Source organism: Melozone crissalis, unplaced genomic scaffold (assembly GCF_028551555.1).
Source record: "Melozone crissalis strain CALT ecotype California unplaced genomic scaffold, PUWL_Pcris_2 ptg000027l_1, whole genome shotgun sequence".
Lineage (NCBI taxonomy): Eukaryota > Metazoa > Chordata > Aves > Passeriformes > Passerellidae > Melozone > Melozone crissalis.
In genome coordinates, this window is record NW_026535805.1 from 25686837 (window position 1) to 25706129 (window position 19293).

The following is a 19293-nucleotide window of genomic DNA, read 5'->3' on the forward strand; positions in this document are numbered from 1 at the left end:
ATAGAGTAGTAGCACAGAAAGTTACAAACTACCATCAGTCTGATCTATGAGCAATTCTAGTGCTTTTCTAGTTAGGCATTAATACTGATATATTATACCAAATGTGCTTGTACATTTTAATTAAGTCACAAGAAATTTCTTAGACAGGCAAGACAGAGTAACCTTACTGGTGCACCGCACACTTTGGATGCTGTGCTGGTTTTTAGCCATCCTTAATGCTTTGAAAGCATTCTGAATTATTGCATAAGCAAAGGGAATTCTCTAGAAATAAGACAAATACATTGCAATTTTCTGTTTTCACAGACACCTCGAAGGATACGTTTAAAACTACTACTAAGCTCACACATTAATAAACATTTCAAGATCTGTAATACAAGGATTAAGTGGAATAGTTTTAAAAATCTTATTACATGCATATTTTAAGCATAAGACTATTTTCAAGATTCATTCCACTCAATGTTTAAAACATACATAAGATGTGAATTCAGTCTAAACCGAAAATAACATATTCACGAGAGGCAATATTGCCTTTTAATAATATAATGAAATAGGGTACATGGGATAAGTTCCTGAATTATACAGAATAAACTCTTACAAGATTTCTAACGTCTTACGCTATTTCAAGAGAATAAATATAATTGATCGTATTTCTTTTAAAACAATTCCATTTTCAACCAAAACTAATAAAAAACCCCAGCACACAACGTCAAACATTCATAATGTAAAATACAATAAAAAGGTAAAGAGACATACCTGTTGCCTGTTACTGGGCATGTAGGGAAGCATTGTTGATACATGAAACATTAATTCATAATCTTTATAGGTAGTATAGAGGGAATGAGTTCCTGTTGAATCAGCTGAAAATTAATTTAATCGCAAGAAGGTAAGTAAATTAGAATATTCATATTACTATTTAGGACACCACTCTGCATGCTGTGATTTAAATCTATTTAAACAACTTCTATATTTTTTACAATTGAACAAAACCAGTTCCATCACCTAAAAATCTAGTCTTTATTTCTGTATTATGACATAGAGGGGTCCTGCAGGAAAAAACCCAAAGAGTTCGCTGTCTCTGAGACCTAAATAAACTAATTTCAAATATATTGGCATTTCACAGTAAAAACAAAACACTACACTACTTCAGTGTAGTTTTATATAACATGTATTTTCATTACTTAAACAATAATAAGGACAATTGACTAAACCCATACTTTACCAAAAGTGAACTGGCTATTTCAAACCTAACATTAAAACACATGTTGCAGATCAGGCATTTTTAAAACATAAAACATGTGCATACTACATATATTTGAAAATTATTTAAATAAATGCAATATATTATATGACTTAACACTTTCTTTTATTTAGAAAGTTTATTAATAGTTAGCATTTTGTGATGTTTACAGTAAATGAGTTTTATACTGTAGTCATGAGTTAATCCTTTTTATTCCTATTCTTCAATTTGAACAGTCTATTTAAGCAAGTACAATGAACTTGAAAAAAGTTTAAGGTTTAACTCTACTGAACACCTTATTGAGTGAAGACAACTGCCAATTTTTCTTGTCTTTTTCCACATTCGATTATTTTTTAGCATAATTTTATGCTATCTGTAGCAATAAATATTCTCCAGTACACTCTTTAACATGCTGTTTAAGGTTTCAGAGTTTTGATCAGTTTTGAAGAGTATAACTATATTCCAAAAATAAATCAAAAATCAATTAGCCATGTTAGTTCTCCAGTTAAAAGTATATAAAAGTATATCAATATACACTTCTTTATCTGCAGCCCTAAATCTAAAAATATTTGTGTGTATACAATTAGGAGTGCATACATTTGTGAGTGTGCTGGGTTTATCAGTTATGTCTGTATGATAATTAACTTCAGTTATTAAACACAGATTACAGTTGCATAAGAAATAAAAAGCATCATTTCAACTGAAGTTTGTTACCTAAGTGTTGCAAAAAGAAGACCTTATTGCACTCTTCTATTTCAAAATCTTAGTTAAAAATCTAATTCCATTATAACCTTTCAGTGGCATTTTAGAGAGACAGTTTTGAAGAGACAGAAAGAGAAAATACGTTCCAAAAATAAAACATTTTATCTCATTTCCAGTAGACTGGTATGTTTTAAAACATGTACTAAACAAATTATATAGTATTGAATTAGTAAAATTTCATTTAATTTTCTTATTTCTTTATCTTGGGGTTTGGAACTGCATGCCACTATAACTGCACTAAAGAAGGGCAGAAGATAATTTTTAGTTAATACATTCCATATGTTCTGAACACTTGCACTGGGCCTGGCTTGGATGCAGCTATAATTCTTCATGGCAGCCCACATGGTGCTGTGTGCTGTCTGTGTGACCAGGGCAGTGCTGGTAACACACCGATGATTCAGCTGTGGCTCACAGGGCCTGCACAGCACCAGCTCTGCCCCCACACTGTCCCCTGTCCCGGGAAGTGTGCTGGGCTGGCCACGGGCTTGGGAGGACACAACCCATCAAATGGACCAAAAACATATCCCATGCCCTATAAAGTCATGTTCTGCAGGAAAAACTGGAGCAGGGAGAGTTTTTTCATGGTTGATGTTGCTCAGAGAATGGCTGGGCATCAGTCAGCTAATGGCAGGTGGCAAGTGATTGCCTTTGCCTCAGTTGTATTGCTGCCTGATGGATGTAGTGGTGGGTTGTGCTTTCATTGTTGATTGGGTGTTTTTGTTGTTGTTGTTTGTTTTGGAGTTTTTGTTTGTTTGGAAGGTTTTTTTGCAGGTGTTTTCTTCCTTTCTTCCCTTCACTCACTGAACTCAATCTCGACTCACAAACTGGAGGGTGGGTGAGCATACAAGAGGTGGGGGCTTATTTGGCAGACAGGGCAACCCATCACAACATTCTACTTTCTCTGTTACATAAGAAATGGACTAATCACTTATCCAAATATTAAATAAGCAATTGTTTAAAATAAATAAATTCTAAAAAGAGAACTTTTTAGAGAAAAACCTCACAGCTCGTCAAGCATTTGAGAATATAAAAACGTAATAAATTTTACTCCTACAAGAACTAAGCAAGATTTTTTACTGAAACATTGTGTCTACCAAAAATACAGCTCCCAGAGACTACATTATCACAACCCTCTGAACCTACAGGCAGTCAGAACAACATGTAAGTCTAAATATGACACACAGTAATACTTATTGCATTGTAAAATATAACAAAAATATGATACTTAAATGTGATACTAATGTGATACACTAAGTGATACTTAATGTAATTTGCATTTAATATAATACTAAAGACTGTATCTTTTTGAATTCTTAATTCCATTTTGCCTGTTGCAAACGATGAGGACACACTATGACAGGACAATATAGTTAATGGCACAGAGACTTTGTAAAACATTAAAATCATGTTACTGACTGATACATACACAATGCTGATCAGCAATGTAAGTTCATACAGAAGCACAGCAAATATAGAAACTGAATTTGCTGACAGATCAGCATTTGTTTTCATATGTACAACTTACTAGGTGATATTCAGTCACATTCTGATTGGGGAAAAAAAAAGCAAACCCAAACATCCCTTATTCCTTTTAATTTTTCATCCCTATTTATCAATGCATTCCAGAAGTCTGATATACACAGCATGTTAATATGTATTTCCACAAATTAATTTGAAAAATGATTTGTTATTTTTCTGTACTGAAATAGGATGCAATAGTCTCTAAATTAGGATGCAATAGTCTCTAGCTCAAATTATTAAAGGGAAACAAGCACAGATTTAAGGAAAAAGGCAATAACATTATTGGAAATAAATGTGGTGCTTACACTAGGTTGACACTATGTTAAAATGAAGTAGCTTAATAACTAGACATCCTTAGATTACAGCTCATATGATCAGCCGTCAAAATTCTGCTAAAACATCATTAAACTAAGAATTAATTTAAGTTAAATTTAAGGGCAGCAAAAACAGTACTAATAAGGAAGAGTCTTAACATCTCATTGACTTTTTTAAACAGCAATACTTCAGTTCCTATTTTGCTGTAAAATCCAACCAATTTGTACAATTAAATTTTTATACTACTGCACTTAAGGAACTGGAAAGACCTGGGGAAATGGCAGTACTAACACAGCACTGAGGTAGATTAAAAATTATCAGCTGACAAATAAGGACATGCTTACTGTGCATGTGTGAGAAACCAGAAAACTTGACTGCTTGTGTGTGTTGGGTAAAAGCAAGCATGTATGTTCAGCTGAAATAAGGGAAATTACTCCATATTTTGAAATACATATATTTTATTGCCTTTGAAAAAATAAGATGCTTGAAGTGTACCTGTGGAAAAATTACTCATGTAGTATGATTTTAACTAAATTAAAACAAATGAAATAAACTGCTTTGATATTCAGTTCTACTAATGCCACAGAAAAAGTAAATGACCTTTCAGAAAAGATTTGATACATGTTCTTACCATATGCTCCATCTTCCTCATTTACCATATAATCCTACTAGTCAAAACCCGAAGTCAAGAGCAGGAAAAGACAACATAATTTACAGAAGGTCAACTGGATTTTTACCCTTTGTCCCATAGCTTGAAGCATAACTTACTTTTATTATCCAGCTGAGCCCTGTATTTACTGAATCCTTTTAGCCGTACTCTCTGGCCCAGTAGATCAAGGAACTCTTCAAAAGCTGGTCCTGCCATCTCGTTGTTATACATTTCTTCTTCTGTGCTTTGGCCTGCTTTGCAGTAAAGGATACCAATCTTATGTTGAAAACTCAGCTGAAATCAAAAATTAAATAAAATAAAAAAAGGAAAATTTACAGAAGCAAAGTCAATACTAGAATAAATATTCACAATTAAAATATAACACTGTTATAACCCCCAACAGAAGGCATCTGAAAATGAAAAATAAGTGTTCTGATTTGGGAAATTAAATCACCACAGGACAAAAAAAAAAAAAAGAAAAAATCCACAAAAGACACCCTCCAACTCTTGAAAGAAAACTGGATTGGCACTATTCAAATACAGATAAAAGCAGTACAAAGACTTTTCACTTTGTTATCTATAAAAGCACACTCTACTTCATGCTACGGTATGAAAAATTTAATTGGCAATATTTGTATATTGGTCTTTTTTTCTCAGCTTTAAAAGAAGGTGAGTTTATCTTCCCTCATTTTTACCCTTTAAAGTTCACTGTAGTTCAGTTAAAACAGGCCCTCAGAACAGTCCTTTCTATGTCATCTTTTGCCTTCCCCATAAAATCATGCACTGTTAAAAACTAGATGCCATTTTTAAAATATACGTAAAACAAGAAATTAGATTGCAGTCAAATAGTTTTGCTAAAGAGATTCTCAGTTATGGAACATTACACAAATCACATCTATTCAAAAATAAAGTACAAAAACCATAAAACATTAGGCATAAAGAGAGATCATTACTTCTTGAGCAGACCATCTTCCTCTTAGCTTTTATGCACACTTAAGCTGACAAAAAGGAAACTCCACGTGGATGGATTTGTCCTATTATTCTTAACCAACACCTTCCAGAGCTTCACAAACTGACAGAGGCCATGAGTCACACCTGATTCACTTCAGGCGCTTATCTATATTCATGACTCAATTCAACTCTCCAGCTGTAGACCTCTCCTAATCAAACTTCAGGATTAGTATCCAAAATACAAGTTATGCAAAGGCTGGATGTGTTTCTGTTAGACCAAAGGTGACAATAACAGCCTGCTTCCCCTTAGTCCTAAGGGAATAAAGGCTTTGTGTAGCGGTGAGCCCTTGGGGAACCTGCTCTGGCAGAATTCCCTTGACCAGAGAGCAGTTAGGAGTGAAGGACAGGAATAAGGAATAAGGTTTCACCTGGCCAGCCTAGAAGACAGGAGAGTCAGAAGCTGTAAGATGGATGACCATCCGAGACAAAAGGGGATTCTGGGTTATGGATGCACTATAGGAGCTGCCTGAGTCAGACCCATGAAACCTGGAGCTACTGGTTCACTCCTGTCATTTCCTTTTGACTGGCATTAGGTGCCATCCCTACCCAAAGTGCTTCCTTGATCCCCATTTTAAAGAGAGTTAGGTATTTAACAAAAGGTTCCAGATTATACGCTGGGGACTATTTTATTCAGCAGAAAGCTAGCATGAACAATTCATGAAGGAAACTGCAAAATAGCTGGTCAAACAAACATTAGATGTCAGAAAGCAGGGCTGTTACTTCACATATACCAGAAGACTTTAAATGATGGTGACCACACTGTCACCTTTATACCAGCCCTGTGTCCAATAGTTTAACTTAAACCACAGGGGATTTAAGTTGATTTCCTTGACTTCACACTAGAATTGACAAGTAAAGTTAAATGCTAAACTGAGCCACCAAAAATAGAGACAAGAACTAAGAGTAAAAGGGCACCTGGGCAAAATATTTGGTCTAGTCACACTTTTTCATTCTGTGGATGCCAGTCATTCCTGCATAATATTCCAAACAGGATTGAAGTATATGCCTATCTTAAAGAACAATCCAATATCTCACAGTTTAAACATTGAGCTAAGAGACATAGAAAATGAGGATCTGAGACTCACCAGCCCAAGATATGAAGTAATCCTGGGATTTGACTTCGTGGACAAACAAGTACTGTGAACACTATACAGTTCTGAACAAAGCCAACACTATAAAAAACCACTATTGCTAAACAAGCTGCAAGCTCTTTTACAGTAATCTGAACCTCCTGCGTCTGTGCTAAAGCCCTTCACAACTATGAAATCAGAACATCTGAGTAAAAGGACTCTCAGCCAAGATCATGGTGGCTGTGCAGAAGATCAAGGTACATTTAGAATGTCAGTGTCTAAAAGGGAAATAACTCAACGAGCTTTGGCAGGATCTTCTTATGTCATACATTTAACTTGCATGAAGAACTATCAGAATATTTAAAACTGATAAAGTTTGCCAGTTTTGAAATGGTACCACATGCTTGTTCAAATTTTTTTGAGAAAATAATTGCAGACATGGTTCCGATTTCATTATTTCCAACTCACAAATTTTACATTTAGTTATATTTTACACTGAGAACAATTTAATAACATGACACCACAAAAAACCTGCTAAACCCATTTAGCTACTTGAGTATGTGATATGTATTGAAGGTGCACATCAGTCCTTCCTGACTCAAAATGATTGTGTTCTTGTCAGAATCACTCACTACTGAATCTTGGCATCCTGTCAAATTTTTGCACAGATTATTTATCATGTAACAAGAACTTGTTGACTTCCATCATTTGAAGATTTTAGATTCTTTTCTATCAAGGAACATCAAGAGATTAGACGCACAATTGCCACTAAATATCACTGCAACCAATCTTAATTTCTTTGGTCCTTTTTAAACTTTATCCTACAGCTTAGAGAGAAGTGAACATCCCTACAGGGATGTTAGGGGAACCAAAAAGCATGTACAATAAACAACCATTAGCAGAAATTGAAAGGGAAACTAGGGGGAAATTGGAGAAAGCTTAAAAAACCAACAGTAGCAGATAAAATGTTTACTTTTCTTGCAAATATACAGCTGAATTTAAGGATGAGCATCATATGGCAGAATACATTGGGAAAGGGCAATTTCTTAATGTATTCAAATTAGGCCAACCATCCAATTTACAACTGGTTTCTATAGCCATTTTTAGAGACAAAATTTAGCCACATATTTCCTTCATAATCCATATTAGATGTTACAGAAAAATTATCTAACAGGTAGAGAATTAAATCAAAACATAAAAGTAGTCTTCAGTTGGCTATGGAAATAAGAAAGCATTTAATACTCCATTAGACAAAATTCATATCACTCTGGTGACAGTACTAATCTTCCAGATCATAATTCATCTTTTTAAATTCATAATATTTCCACCAGTCATCACCTTCACTTGCCAAGCATAACTCTTTTTGTATTTACTTGATTAATAAACTGAATGCATTATGTACCTAAGAGTATTAAGACCAAAAATGGATCTCATGCCAGCTCTTTGCACAGCTTTCTGTCTATGTTCAAGTAATTACCTTGTAGTAAGTGGCACATAAGGTATATTAATATTACATTTTGTCAGCTGACAGCCCATTTAATAATAGGACTGAACTTCAGAACTGATCATGCAAAATAAAAGTGCTATATACTGCTGCTTCTCCAAATGAGGAGATGATGATTAAAGAATCACTTTGGTCATTTCAACGGACAATCTGAATTTCCATTTTTTAGGAAATACTGTTAGTGAGTTTGAGAAATACTCAAATCAGATCAAACACAGTCATACTCAATACTGCCTTGAAGATATTGCCCCTCTGAAGTGAATATTATTTACTAGATTAACCTAAACTCACTCTGAAGCTCAAACAGCAGAGAGCAAGAGCACATCAGGAATTCTTGGATTCAGAATTCAGTGCCTCTGATTTCCCTGTATTGTTTTACCAGAAAAACTGACAAATACAGAAGAAAACAACAACATTCAGCAAAATCAACACCATCCTCAGACATCAATGTGAACAAAAGTACTAAAATTAGCTTAAGTAAACAGTACTAAAGATAGCTTAACAATCCATCCAAAAAAAGCCAATTCTGTTCCTCTGACTACACATGCTTTGTTCCGAGCAATTGTTACAGGCACAAGGAATTCTGGTAGACACCACTAGTGATTAGATGCAATCACTACATTTGAAACTGAGTCAGCAATAAAAAATTAACCATAGCACCATCATATTCAACTGGTTCAATCATTGGATTGGACTTCAATGGGTAGATACTAACTTTCACCTAGAAAGTAAAATCTTCAATTTAAATGACATTTTTTAAAAACCATCACAAGTGTGTCCTTCACAAAATATTTAGAAACCATAAATTTAACTACTAGCTTTGAATGAAGCATATTCACTTTTATTGAACCTAATAGACCTTACCATTTTCTCTCAAAATTTAAGCCATTCAAATAATATTTTATTGCCATGCTTTTAATTCAGTTGTCTCAATCACAATTTCAGTTCTGCGAATATAGAAGTATTCTATCCTAGTTAGAATACAGCAAATTCATAAAATACAAATACATATTATAAAATCGTATTGTAAAAAATAACCATAAATTTTAGATGCAGAGACTTAAGACACAACATGCTTTGCCTCCTTACCCACACAAAATACTACTAGTGTTAGATGTATTTTCATGTGCATTCATGTGTTAGACGTATTTTCATATTTAAGTGCAAATACAGATTGTGAAAATCCCTTCTTACTGATGTTAAAACTTAACAACCTTTCACTCAGCCATTGAAAGACAATCTCCATAGACCAATATTTATTTCCTTCAGCTGAAATGTATTTTAAGAACTATTTGCTTAGAAAAGCAAACTTCATTTTGTCAGCGAAAAATAGGCAAGTTTCTCTAAAACCAAGAAATGGAATGGTTTGCATTACAGATCCATGTTAATTAGCATTCTCTGCAAAATATTTAATTTTTTTTTTCTATTTATCTAAGGAACAGTCTTTAAAAGGAAGGCCATGTGCTACATACCCCTTGTTCATCCAGTTTAAGCAGCTGCTCAGGTACTTTGGGTGAGCTGGAAGCCTGTCTCAGGCACTGGATGCTCAGCTCTGGTATTACATACTCCAGCACCTCTTTGAGAGGCAGACCTCTTGCCGTGCCATGACGAGCAGTGGATGGTATAGCATCTTCTAAAATTGCTCCTCTAAGTGTAGTAAGCTGCAGTAAAGGTACAACAAACAAAACATTTTTAGCTATAATACTCTAAACCCTAGAGATAAAAACTTCAAGGTTTAGCAAAAGCATGGGAAAAAGAAATGGAAAGAAAAATATCCTCATTTTAATTTATTTTTTTAGCCAGTAAAAATATTATTAAATAACTTTAAAGAGCAGATAAGCTTTCAATTTCTAAGTGACAAATACAATTTTTCTTAAAGAAATTAATGAAGCATGTTAACAATTCATTACAACTGCTAAGAATATTCCCTTTCTGGGGGAGGGGAAAGTATTAAAGACACCAGTAAACTAAAACCAGTTAACTCTGCCTTACTAGCCTAGCAAACACAGTCATCAAGTGTGAGGCTGGACACGTGAGCTAAGCTACAGCCAATCACAACTTTACTTAAACCATTCACCTATTATTTTATCTATGCTGTTCTATCTTCATTGGATGTGACAAAAAAAGAGTAATTTCTTAGAACTAGGTCACCTGGACCACCTTTCCACATAAAGATACATGGACACCCCATTTTTGGCTATAAAAAAAAACAAACCTAAACTGTAAACAAAAATTATATCTACATCTATATCTGTTTTTACATCTGTTTGCAAAAGCACAAGAGCCCAGTAATATCAGGAGGTCTGGCTAACACTTCTCTATATCGCAGGCAAAATGAAAATCAGTAGTTCTAAGGATTCCAAAAAATTTACATATGTTTGCTACAATAATACCATTGTATGTTTTCATACAAATCTAAGGTAGTTGCTGTGATAAAGAAATTTTTTACCAAGAGATATTAAATTGCTTGAAATTGAAGTTATGAGACTTCGCACACAACAACCACAAGCAAATTCTTCTTCAAATTAGACCATTATTTTATAAATATATTAATATTACTTCTGCAAATCATCCATATAGAAGTACATAGAAACATGTCACAAAAACGCTTCTAAGAAAGTATTTTTAAACAAAATGAAAAGGTACAAATAAGTCATTATACTAGTTTTCCTATTTTACAGCTCCCTTTATCCCTACATTTCTTAATCTTTCATTTCCATCATTAGAAACATAACATCAAGCAGCCTGATCCACACTTAACTTTAGCTGTGTTAACATCTGTTCCCTTGCTTGCACCTTGCAGTTCTCTTCAGCCAACTTACCTCCTTTTTGGGTGCTCAGCCAAAAAGACAAAAAATTTATGTGGTACAGAAAAGGAAAACTTTGCTCAGGAGCAACTACATTTACTAATGGTACAGGAATCTTTCCCACTAAGAGATTTACTTTCGAAGTTAGTCATGTACTCCCAGACAAAAAAAACCTAGTATCCCAAGCTCTAAGTCAACTTTTCCATTGCTTTGCAGAATTATGGAATGAACATTACCTCACTTGTCCTGAAAACTATACGATAGTTGAACTGAGATCCTTCTTTCTCCTTAGCATCTTCAACCTTTTCCCTCCGGATGCTGACTGCTACAGGTCCAAGATTTTCATCTATTCCAAAGTAGTTCTGATGCTCTTTTACAGGAATGAATGAAGAGATAAGAGTAAAGTATGAATCCCCTAGAAAATTTTCATCAAATCCCAAAAACATTTCTGCAGCAAGAAAAAGAGATCATTTTTAATTGAACCATGAGGTCTGTGAATACACCAGCTGGTGATCTTCTGAACTGTACAATAAGTCCATAAATCACAAATGCTAAGTTTGATGAGCAAAATGGTCACTCATATCACATAAATTACTGCAACTGCTGCTATTACAAAATATTTTTTCCCCTTTTTTACTGCAAAATTAATATTTTTGTTTCATGCTATAGGAAACTAGTTTGGAGAAACTATATCTACATATAATCTTGAATAAAAGCTAGGAGTCTTCAAACAAATAAGATTTATTCTTATTCTTATTTACAACTTTACATTCCAAGCAGCAACTCAGTCTCAACAAGGGAAAACTGAGTCTAGTAACTCTTAAGTGTTTGATGAATAGTTAAATTCATCCTTGAGGCAATTGGTCCAGTCTGGGAGAGTAAAGCACTGTGAGCTGAAGAGAAAGATTACATTAGAGACCATTTAAAGAGAACAGACACACTCAACTCCATGTGACCAATCAGGACCTGTGCTGAGGCTCCTTCTTAACACCTTTGAAAGGTCATAGTGAGTAGCTACAGTCACCTGTAAAAAAGGGCAAGAGGGTCTGGGAAGCCATAGAACAGCCATGGCAAATTTTAGTTCCCAGGGAGATTAAGGAACAAATTCTCAGGGAAGACATTTCCAGGCACATGAAGGACAAAAAGATACTTGGAAACAGCCTGCATAGATTTAAAGAATGCAAATCATGCATGACCAATGCAGTTGTATTCTGCAGTGATGTGACTGGCTTTATGGATGAGGAAGGAGCAATGAATGTCACCCACTTGTGCTTTAGCAATGCTTTTCACACAGTCTCCCACAGTATATCTGTGTAGCTAAATTGGAAAGACATGGTCTGGACATGCAAATTATAAGCTGGGCAGAAACAGCTGGACAGTTAACCTTAAAGGACTGTGGTCAGTAATACAAATTGCCATTAGTGGCCAGTTACTAAAATGTTTATCAGAATTTGATGGTGGAGGTGTTATTGTTTAATAGAGTTTTACATTATCTAAATGATGGGATGGAGTTCATCCTCAACAAGGTGCTGTCCATGACCAACTCTAAAATAAGAGTTCATGTATTGGGGGTTAGGACTGCAGATGGGTGCAACAGATGAAGGGGAATAACCAGCAGGCTTTTAACATATCAGGAATATGTGCACAGCATAGACATGGAAATGCATAATCCTTGCAGTTCTAACAAAAGCAGGTAAGGGCAAAGCCACACGAATCCTGCAGCTGTAGGGTGTCTGTGCTTCACTTCCCACTCTCCTCTTCCCCTGGAGGCAGCTACTGCTGAGCTGTGACAGCTGAGCTGCATGTGAAGCAACTCTTAAACCACTTGAAGTTTTCAACCTCACAGTTTAAAACAAGCTCTCATTTTGACAATCCAAGAAAACTGACTGAAAAGGCCTTATGAAGACCAACACAGAAATGCATGTAGAACAGAACAAGCTCATACAACAGGCTGGGAGCCCCCTGCCTCAGGAGCCTCTGTGGAAGAGGACTGTGAGCACAGGCTGCAGCAGCCAGCAGGACCTCCCAGCAGAGATGGAGGGCAACCACACTCTGGGCAAGAGCCCTGCAGCAGCTCAGGAGAACATTGTGCCTTTCTGTTTGGCACTTTTGAGGGCACATGAGAAGCAGCGTCCAGTTTTGGACAGAGTGGGCCCGGCCAACAGACAACTATGAAGACAATTAGAGGGCTGGAGAATACAACAGATGAGGAAAGGCTAAAAGAAAAGGGCTTGTGGAGCTGAAGAAGAACAGATTAACAGCGGAAATAACTGCTGGATCCCACAAGCTACAGGGAGGTTGTAGAGAAAGGAGAAACAGACTCTTCTAGAAGGTACCAAGTTAAAGAACAAGATGCAACCATCACAACATGCAACCTCTGAGTGGGGGAATCCAACACAAACAGGTCTCTAAGAGAGATTGTGAAGTCTCCATCCTCAGATATTGTAAAAAACCTAAAGCCACAGCTAAAGGGAAATAGGTTTTGAGCAACTTATTCAGAACCTGCATTTAAAGGGAACTTTAAAGAGGGAATTAGACTAGATGGCCTGCAGAAATGTCTTCCAATCCAATTTATACTATAATCCCATATTTTAGATAACAATTAATTTACTAATTTCTCCTTAAAGATTGTCTGGATTTAAAAAAAAATTTTTGGTAGCATTTTTGAACTAGTTTATACTTTTTTTAAAGTAACGTATTTATAGAAATGTGAAATGAAGTTTTTTCCAAAATGTCTTTCAATAAGAAGAAGTTATCCATATCTTGGAATTAATGCAAAAGAATGAAATAATCTCTACATAAAGGACAGTCTTATTTCTCAAATCAAGTTTAAATTAAGTTTCTAGTAGTCTTTCAAAAATCTATCTATGATGTATGTAGGTGGTTCCAGTCCATCTCCTAGTGGAAGGAAAATGAGCATCAGCACATTACAACTTTTTTTGGAAGGAACACCTGGAATCAAAGAGGTGCGGGCATTAAAATATCTCCCCCTGCTCTCCAACTACATTCCTTTCCCAGTCTGAGAATTCTATCTGCATGGATAAATAATGTACACCTTATGGACTTCCCAGTGTTAAATTAAAACTTTGAGTCTAAATGGGCAATTTTATTAAATGGAACAGGACTTTACAGAGAACACAAAGAAAGGGAGAGAGAGAAGTTCAGACATCAAACATTTCCAATAATATAAAAGCTCCCCACAGCTGCGAAATTCAGGCTTTGACATAAGGTAAACTCCTCAGTTAGAAGTCTAGAGCTTTCCATTCTGATGTAAATCTAGAAAATTATTGCACGCAGTTGCTAGATTTCTTGGCTGCAGTATTACTGAGCAAAAAAATACAAGTGTGTGCAGATACCTACAAATTTCTTGTACAACATGAAAGACACAAACCCAAACACACTATTTATGTTCATTAAAAATAAAACAGATAAACCAGAAAAGAAAAGTAAGGAAGCTGAATTAAATTGAATAGCATGGCTACTGATATACTGGGATTTGGGGAAAACATTTTCAATTCAAGACATCTTTTTTTTAATTTCAAAAAGTAAAAACTCATTAAACTCATTTAAATGTGTTTATGTTGGTTTAAAAGAATCAGTAGGGGAGAAAAGAAGAAAATAAGTGCTATTTTCTAGCTGATATCTAGAGAAATGCTTAAATATTTGTCATATTTTACTTTTTCATTTAGAGGAATAGTTGTCAATTTTTCCATAACACAAAAGTCTTAGTTGTACAAAACTGAGTTAATATCAATACCTTGCTAAGCCTGTACATTTCTTTTAGGACATTTTTTCAATCCCATATCAGCAGATTAACATTAAATGGTTGCAAGCATCCCTCAAATAAAAAGCATGGTAATAATAAACAAGTCTCAAGGAATTATGAGGATAATTGTGCGAGGGGAAACGGACAAATCAATGAAAATCAAAATAATGAGATAAAAAATATATTCTAGCTTTTGCAATTCTCAACTGAAAACTGAGACAATATATTGAATAAATATAACATATTTTATATCAGTTGCAATGGATTTGATTTTAACAATAGTTACAAAGCTTATAAATATGCAGTATAAAACTACAACTCATTTCAGAAAGCACTGAATCCCAAATCTCACATTTCTTGAAAGGGAATGGAATAATTAGTGCTACACATGCCAGGGTGTTTCTTCCATGCATCTTAAAACAGAAATAAAACTAGTATGATGACAAGTGCCAACTATAAAACTGTGAACAAAATGAAATGTTCAGAAAGTAATTTCTTTTTCATATATATTTTCCTAAAGGCAACAGAAATCAGTGATAGTATGTAAAAGTAACTATTGTTCGCTCAATTGTTGTTTCATCCTACCACAATGATTTTCACAAAATTAAAGTGCGCAACAAAATCTAAAAATCAGCTAGGAGAGCTCACTGTCATGGAAGAGCATCACACAGACCCAGTATGAACATAAATGTCAATTTTTCTTTTCAATATATAAGGTCAGGCCAGCAGCAAGACATCTTGGTGCCCAGTGCAAAATGTCTGGATTATTTCCTCTGTCCACACTAAGTTTTCCTCTGTCCACACTAACTTTTGCTTAGGTGAGAACTGTATTCAATTAGAATTAATGAGATGATTCCCTATGTGCTTGATCCCTTAATAGAGCAGATATTAAAAATTAAGATTTTAGTTTCATCAGCTTGTTTGCCCTGACTTATTGCATTATAAAAGCCATTCAATACAGATTTCTCTCATTTAGCCTCTGTTACTGCTCGATAAAAAGATAATGCAGAACAGGCCATGGCTTTCATATCATTGTAAAGGTGAGAAGGTAACAATTCATTGCTGGATATTAAATGAGTCATACCATATTTACTTTTGAAGAACTCTGCCTAGAGAACAATTAGTAACAATTCAAGTTTCTGAGTCTTACACTATGTGGGACAAAATTCTGAGAAACTCTGATACTATTTCAGAACAGAAGTTAATAAAAACTAATTACATGCACATCAATTTTCCAGAAAGGTCATTAGGTTTGTTCATAATATAGTATGTAAAGTGGCTTTGAGTATGCATCTGCATTTTCTTTTTATAATTTCTCTGACAAGATTTTTCTTCACAGAAGTGTTCCGCACTTCAGCACTTGTAACTCATCCAAGATAAAAGCACTTCACAAACAAATCCTCTTTCATCTGGCTTAATTCTTGTCTCCCCCTGCCCATCCTGCCACCACCTTTGTCTACTGACAGTCTTCCTTCCATTTTTGTGAATGCCAATCTTTTCTTCTCTCTGCCCCTCAAAAAATGTGCCACCCTTTTGTCAAAAGCTCCACTTCATTGTCTTGCACTCTGACTCCCCCAACACTTTTTATATCACTTACAACCTGTCTAGCTTGGAATTCATTTTGAACCTGTGAATTTACTGCCCATTCCTTGCTTAGTTGTGGGTCTTTTTTTTCCTCTTCCATCACAGATCCAGATTCTTCTCTTCCTTGCCTTTTAAGCAGTTTTTTTACAGCTAATATATTCTCAGTTTCTATTGTATTGTGACCAGCACTGTACTGGATCCTCTTTTGAGTCCCTTTTAAAGGGTTACAGGAGGAAGGAGCAGCAGCACCGTGCTTATTTCCTGATGTTCAAATATAGTTAGAAAGCAGAGGAAGTGTGATTTCAAGAACAAGAATTGAGCTGTAACAGTTCTTTAAAAAAAGAAGCAGACTTTTTCTTTTAGTAAAAGCAAGAAGATCTAGCTGTAATTCATAATACAGGAAGGACAGAGGTATTTTGGAGTTCTCCCACAGAACCAGGGATTTGATCACAAAGTTGATCACAAAGTAGAAACAGTTTATCTGAATAACGGTTAAAGCCAAGATAATTACTATGCTGACAAGAGTATCCTGGCAGTTTGCAGACTGAACACATCCTAGAAGAAAGGGCTATAAGGCTAGGAGAAAGGCATAAGACATCCTTCTTTATGCTGAAAAACTAAACATCAGAAGGTCTCTATTTAAGAAGTATGTAAATGTGCATACAATAAGAAAGGCCTCAAGACACACTTGAAGACAGTTGAATCTAGAAGAGAGTCAGAAGCCTCAATAATAAAACTTTCTCTTATGGAGTCATCTTTTAGGAAATAATTATTTCCACTCTGAGTATCAGTTTTTCCAGTGCATTTACTGGATATAAATGACATCTTTTCCTCCTGCTTATTAAGAAAGTTTGGGTTGGAGAAGTTAACTTACATGCTATTTTATATGACAATTCAGTAAATCACTTCATGAACTCACACAGTTATTGCACAACCATACATAACCCACTGCTTTGCCCTGAGAGAGCAAAAATAACAGGCTTGATTTCAATAAAGACTTTCAAGATTCTCTGGAATACCTAGGTCTCTCCATAAAGAAGAAGGAAAACAAACTATAATCTTTAATAAACAACTTAAACCTGATGCATGGATACGTCAGAACAGTTGCATTAGAAAAATTTACCTTTTCCATGGAAGAACTTGCGGTAATAATATGCTCCAAGATCAATGTGTTCTATGATGTAACGCTTCACTTTCTCTCTGTGAATGGACTGGTTTTCCCTTGGTACTTCCAGTACTGAAACACCAGCATTTGTGCAATGGGAACTCAGAGAGGACTCAAAAGAACAACTTTCACCTGAAGAAAAAGATGCTGAATTTGCCCTAGAAAGTGCGATCCGTCTATCTCCTTCCCCACCAGTTTCATTCCTGAAGTAAGGGCAACTCAATACTAAATCATTGCTTTTCCCATCGCCCTCATCAGCATCTAAATTCTCTTTTGAATTGAGGTCCTCTTTGCTTCCCAAAGGAGATTCACAGTTTCCAGTCTGGCCTGCTGGCATCTGAGTCTGTGACGCAGCTGAGGCCCCAGTGGTGATATTTTTTCTTTTTCCTACATTTACTCTGGTAGCCATTGCTTCATTTATGTTAAACAAAACGCTCTGAACATCATAATGTGCAAAACATTTCTGACAGTTCCAAGAACGAACATTTCTGTCAAGTCTATCATCCAGGTCTGATGAAAACTTAAAAGTTTCATGCTCGCTTTTAACTGTTCGCAATTTTCTAAACAGAGATGTTTCAACTGCTTCTGATTTAAGTCTCCTCTTGAAAGATTTCTCCCTGTCTCGACCAATAAGTAGGGCACTATCCATATAATCCAACCCAGAAATCCTGACAAATTCTCCCCTGGAAATCTGTGCAGCAGCATGTAGACTTGGAGAAACTGTAGGATCACAGTGGAAAAACTCAGAAAATCCAAAAGGAGCAAGGGTTTTATGTTCAAAATTTTCCACTCTGTATCCTCTCAGCATTGCAAAAAAATTTTCTCCAGACAAGCCTTGTCTATCAATTGAAGAAGTACTGCCATATTCTCTGTGAAGAGCTGCTCCAGTATTTGGGTTAACAGCATTTTGGTCTAACACATCTTCAGCATCAATATCACTTATTGTCACATCACTGTTGCTCCTTTGCCTTATGGGATGAAGACCCCTTTGAGGTGAATGAACAAAAAGATCTCCAATTGAATATTTTCCCTCTGTAAATTCCAGTTCTAGCTCTTCTTGCTGTTCATCACTTTGGTCGTTTTGTCCATTTGGAAGTACGGAGCCAACACCTTCATAACTGGCTGGAGGTCTGTTTTCCCAAGCAGCTTTACTCAGCTCCTTAGAACAATCCTTTTTGGGAGGCCATTCAGATACCCTTGCTCGAACACCCATTTTAGGCACGGCTGGTGTACCATTTGTTTGATTATTTTCAGCTTTGCTAGAGGCATTTGAAGGAACAGGAGGACCCATGCTACCGTTCAAGGCTTTAAGTTTCCTAGCGAAATAATCGTCAGATTGCATGCTTCTTGAAGACTCCCTGAACTTGGAGGAAGTTCTGCTAACCTTGTGCTTATCTTCTTGCAAAGACCTTTGATCGCTCATGTCCAGTCAGTGGGAGGGGAACCACTACTATTGCATAAATTTACTGTTACATTTGTTATTACATATCGTCTTTTATGGGCCAATAAACTGTGATATAAAAATACTGTTACAGTCTTCCCACAGGTGCAGGCAGGAACCTCAGTGTACCATTTTTGTACAATTTCTATCAGGAGAGCAATCTGAAAACATTTCCTTCAGTTCAGATGCATTCAGTTCAGTATTAGTCCAGAAAAATTTCTTAAATCTGTTCATAAGGAAAAGGAAAAAAAAGTGTTAAAATGTTTATACTCAATAACAGTAAGTTTTCACTGTTTCTTGTAGACTCATAACACCCCATGAAACTGGATGGACCTAAAGTGACTTGCTTTGTATTATTTTCTATCCTTGGACTCCTTAAAACCCAGTAAATGTAGTAATTCCAAGTTTTTCACACAATTCCACAGGATGTGAGCAGCTTGAACCTGCATCTCCCATGGGCT

General features: G+C 35.6%; 1 protein-coding gene across 5 annotated transcripts in view; it reads right to left on the minus strand.

Moving 5' to 3' along the window:
* The window catches only part of SIPA1L2 (signal induced proliferation associated 1 like 2), a 127662-nt gene that overhangs the window by 53751 nt on the left and 54618 nt on the right, over nucleotides 1-19293 (minus strand). For all 5 annotated transcript variants that reach the window (XM_054279500.1, XM_054279503.1, XM_054279502.1 and 2 more), the window contains exons 3-7: nucleotides 17350-19058; nucleotides 11113-11246; nucleotides 9542-9730; nucleotides 4604-4778; nucleotides 754-857 (exon numbers count right to left, since the gene is read on the minus strand). In XM_054279500.1, the coding sequence (XP_054135475.1) occupies nucleotides 754-857; nucleotides 4604-4778; nucleotides 9542-9730; nucleotides 11113-11246; nucleotides 17350-18814 (2067 nt within the window). In that variant the 5' untranslated portion in view covers nucleotides 18815-19058. The remainder of the gene's footprint in view (nucleotides 1-753; nucleotides 858-4603; nucleotides 4779-9541; nucleotides 9731-11112; nucleotides 11247-17349; nucleotides 19059-19293) is intronic.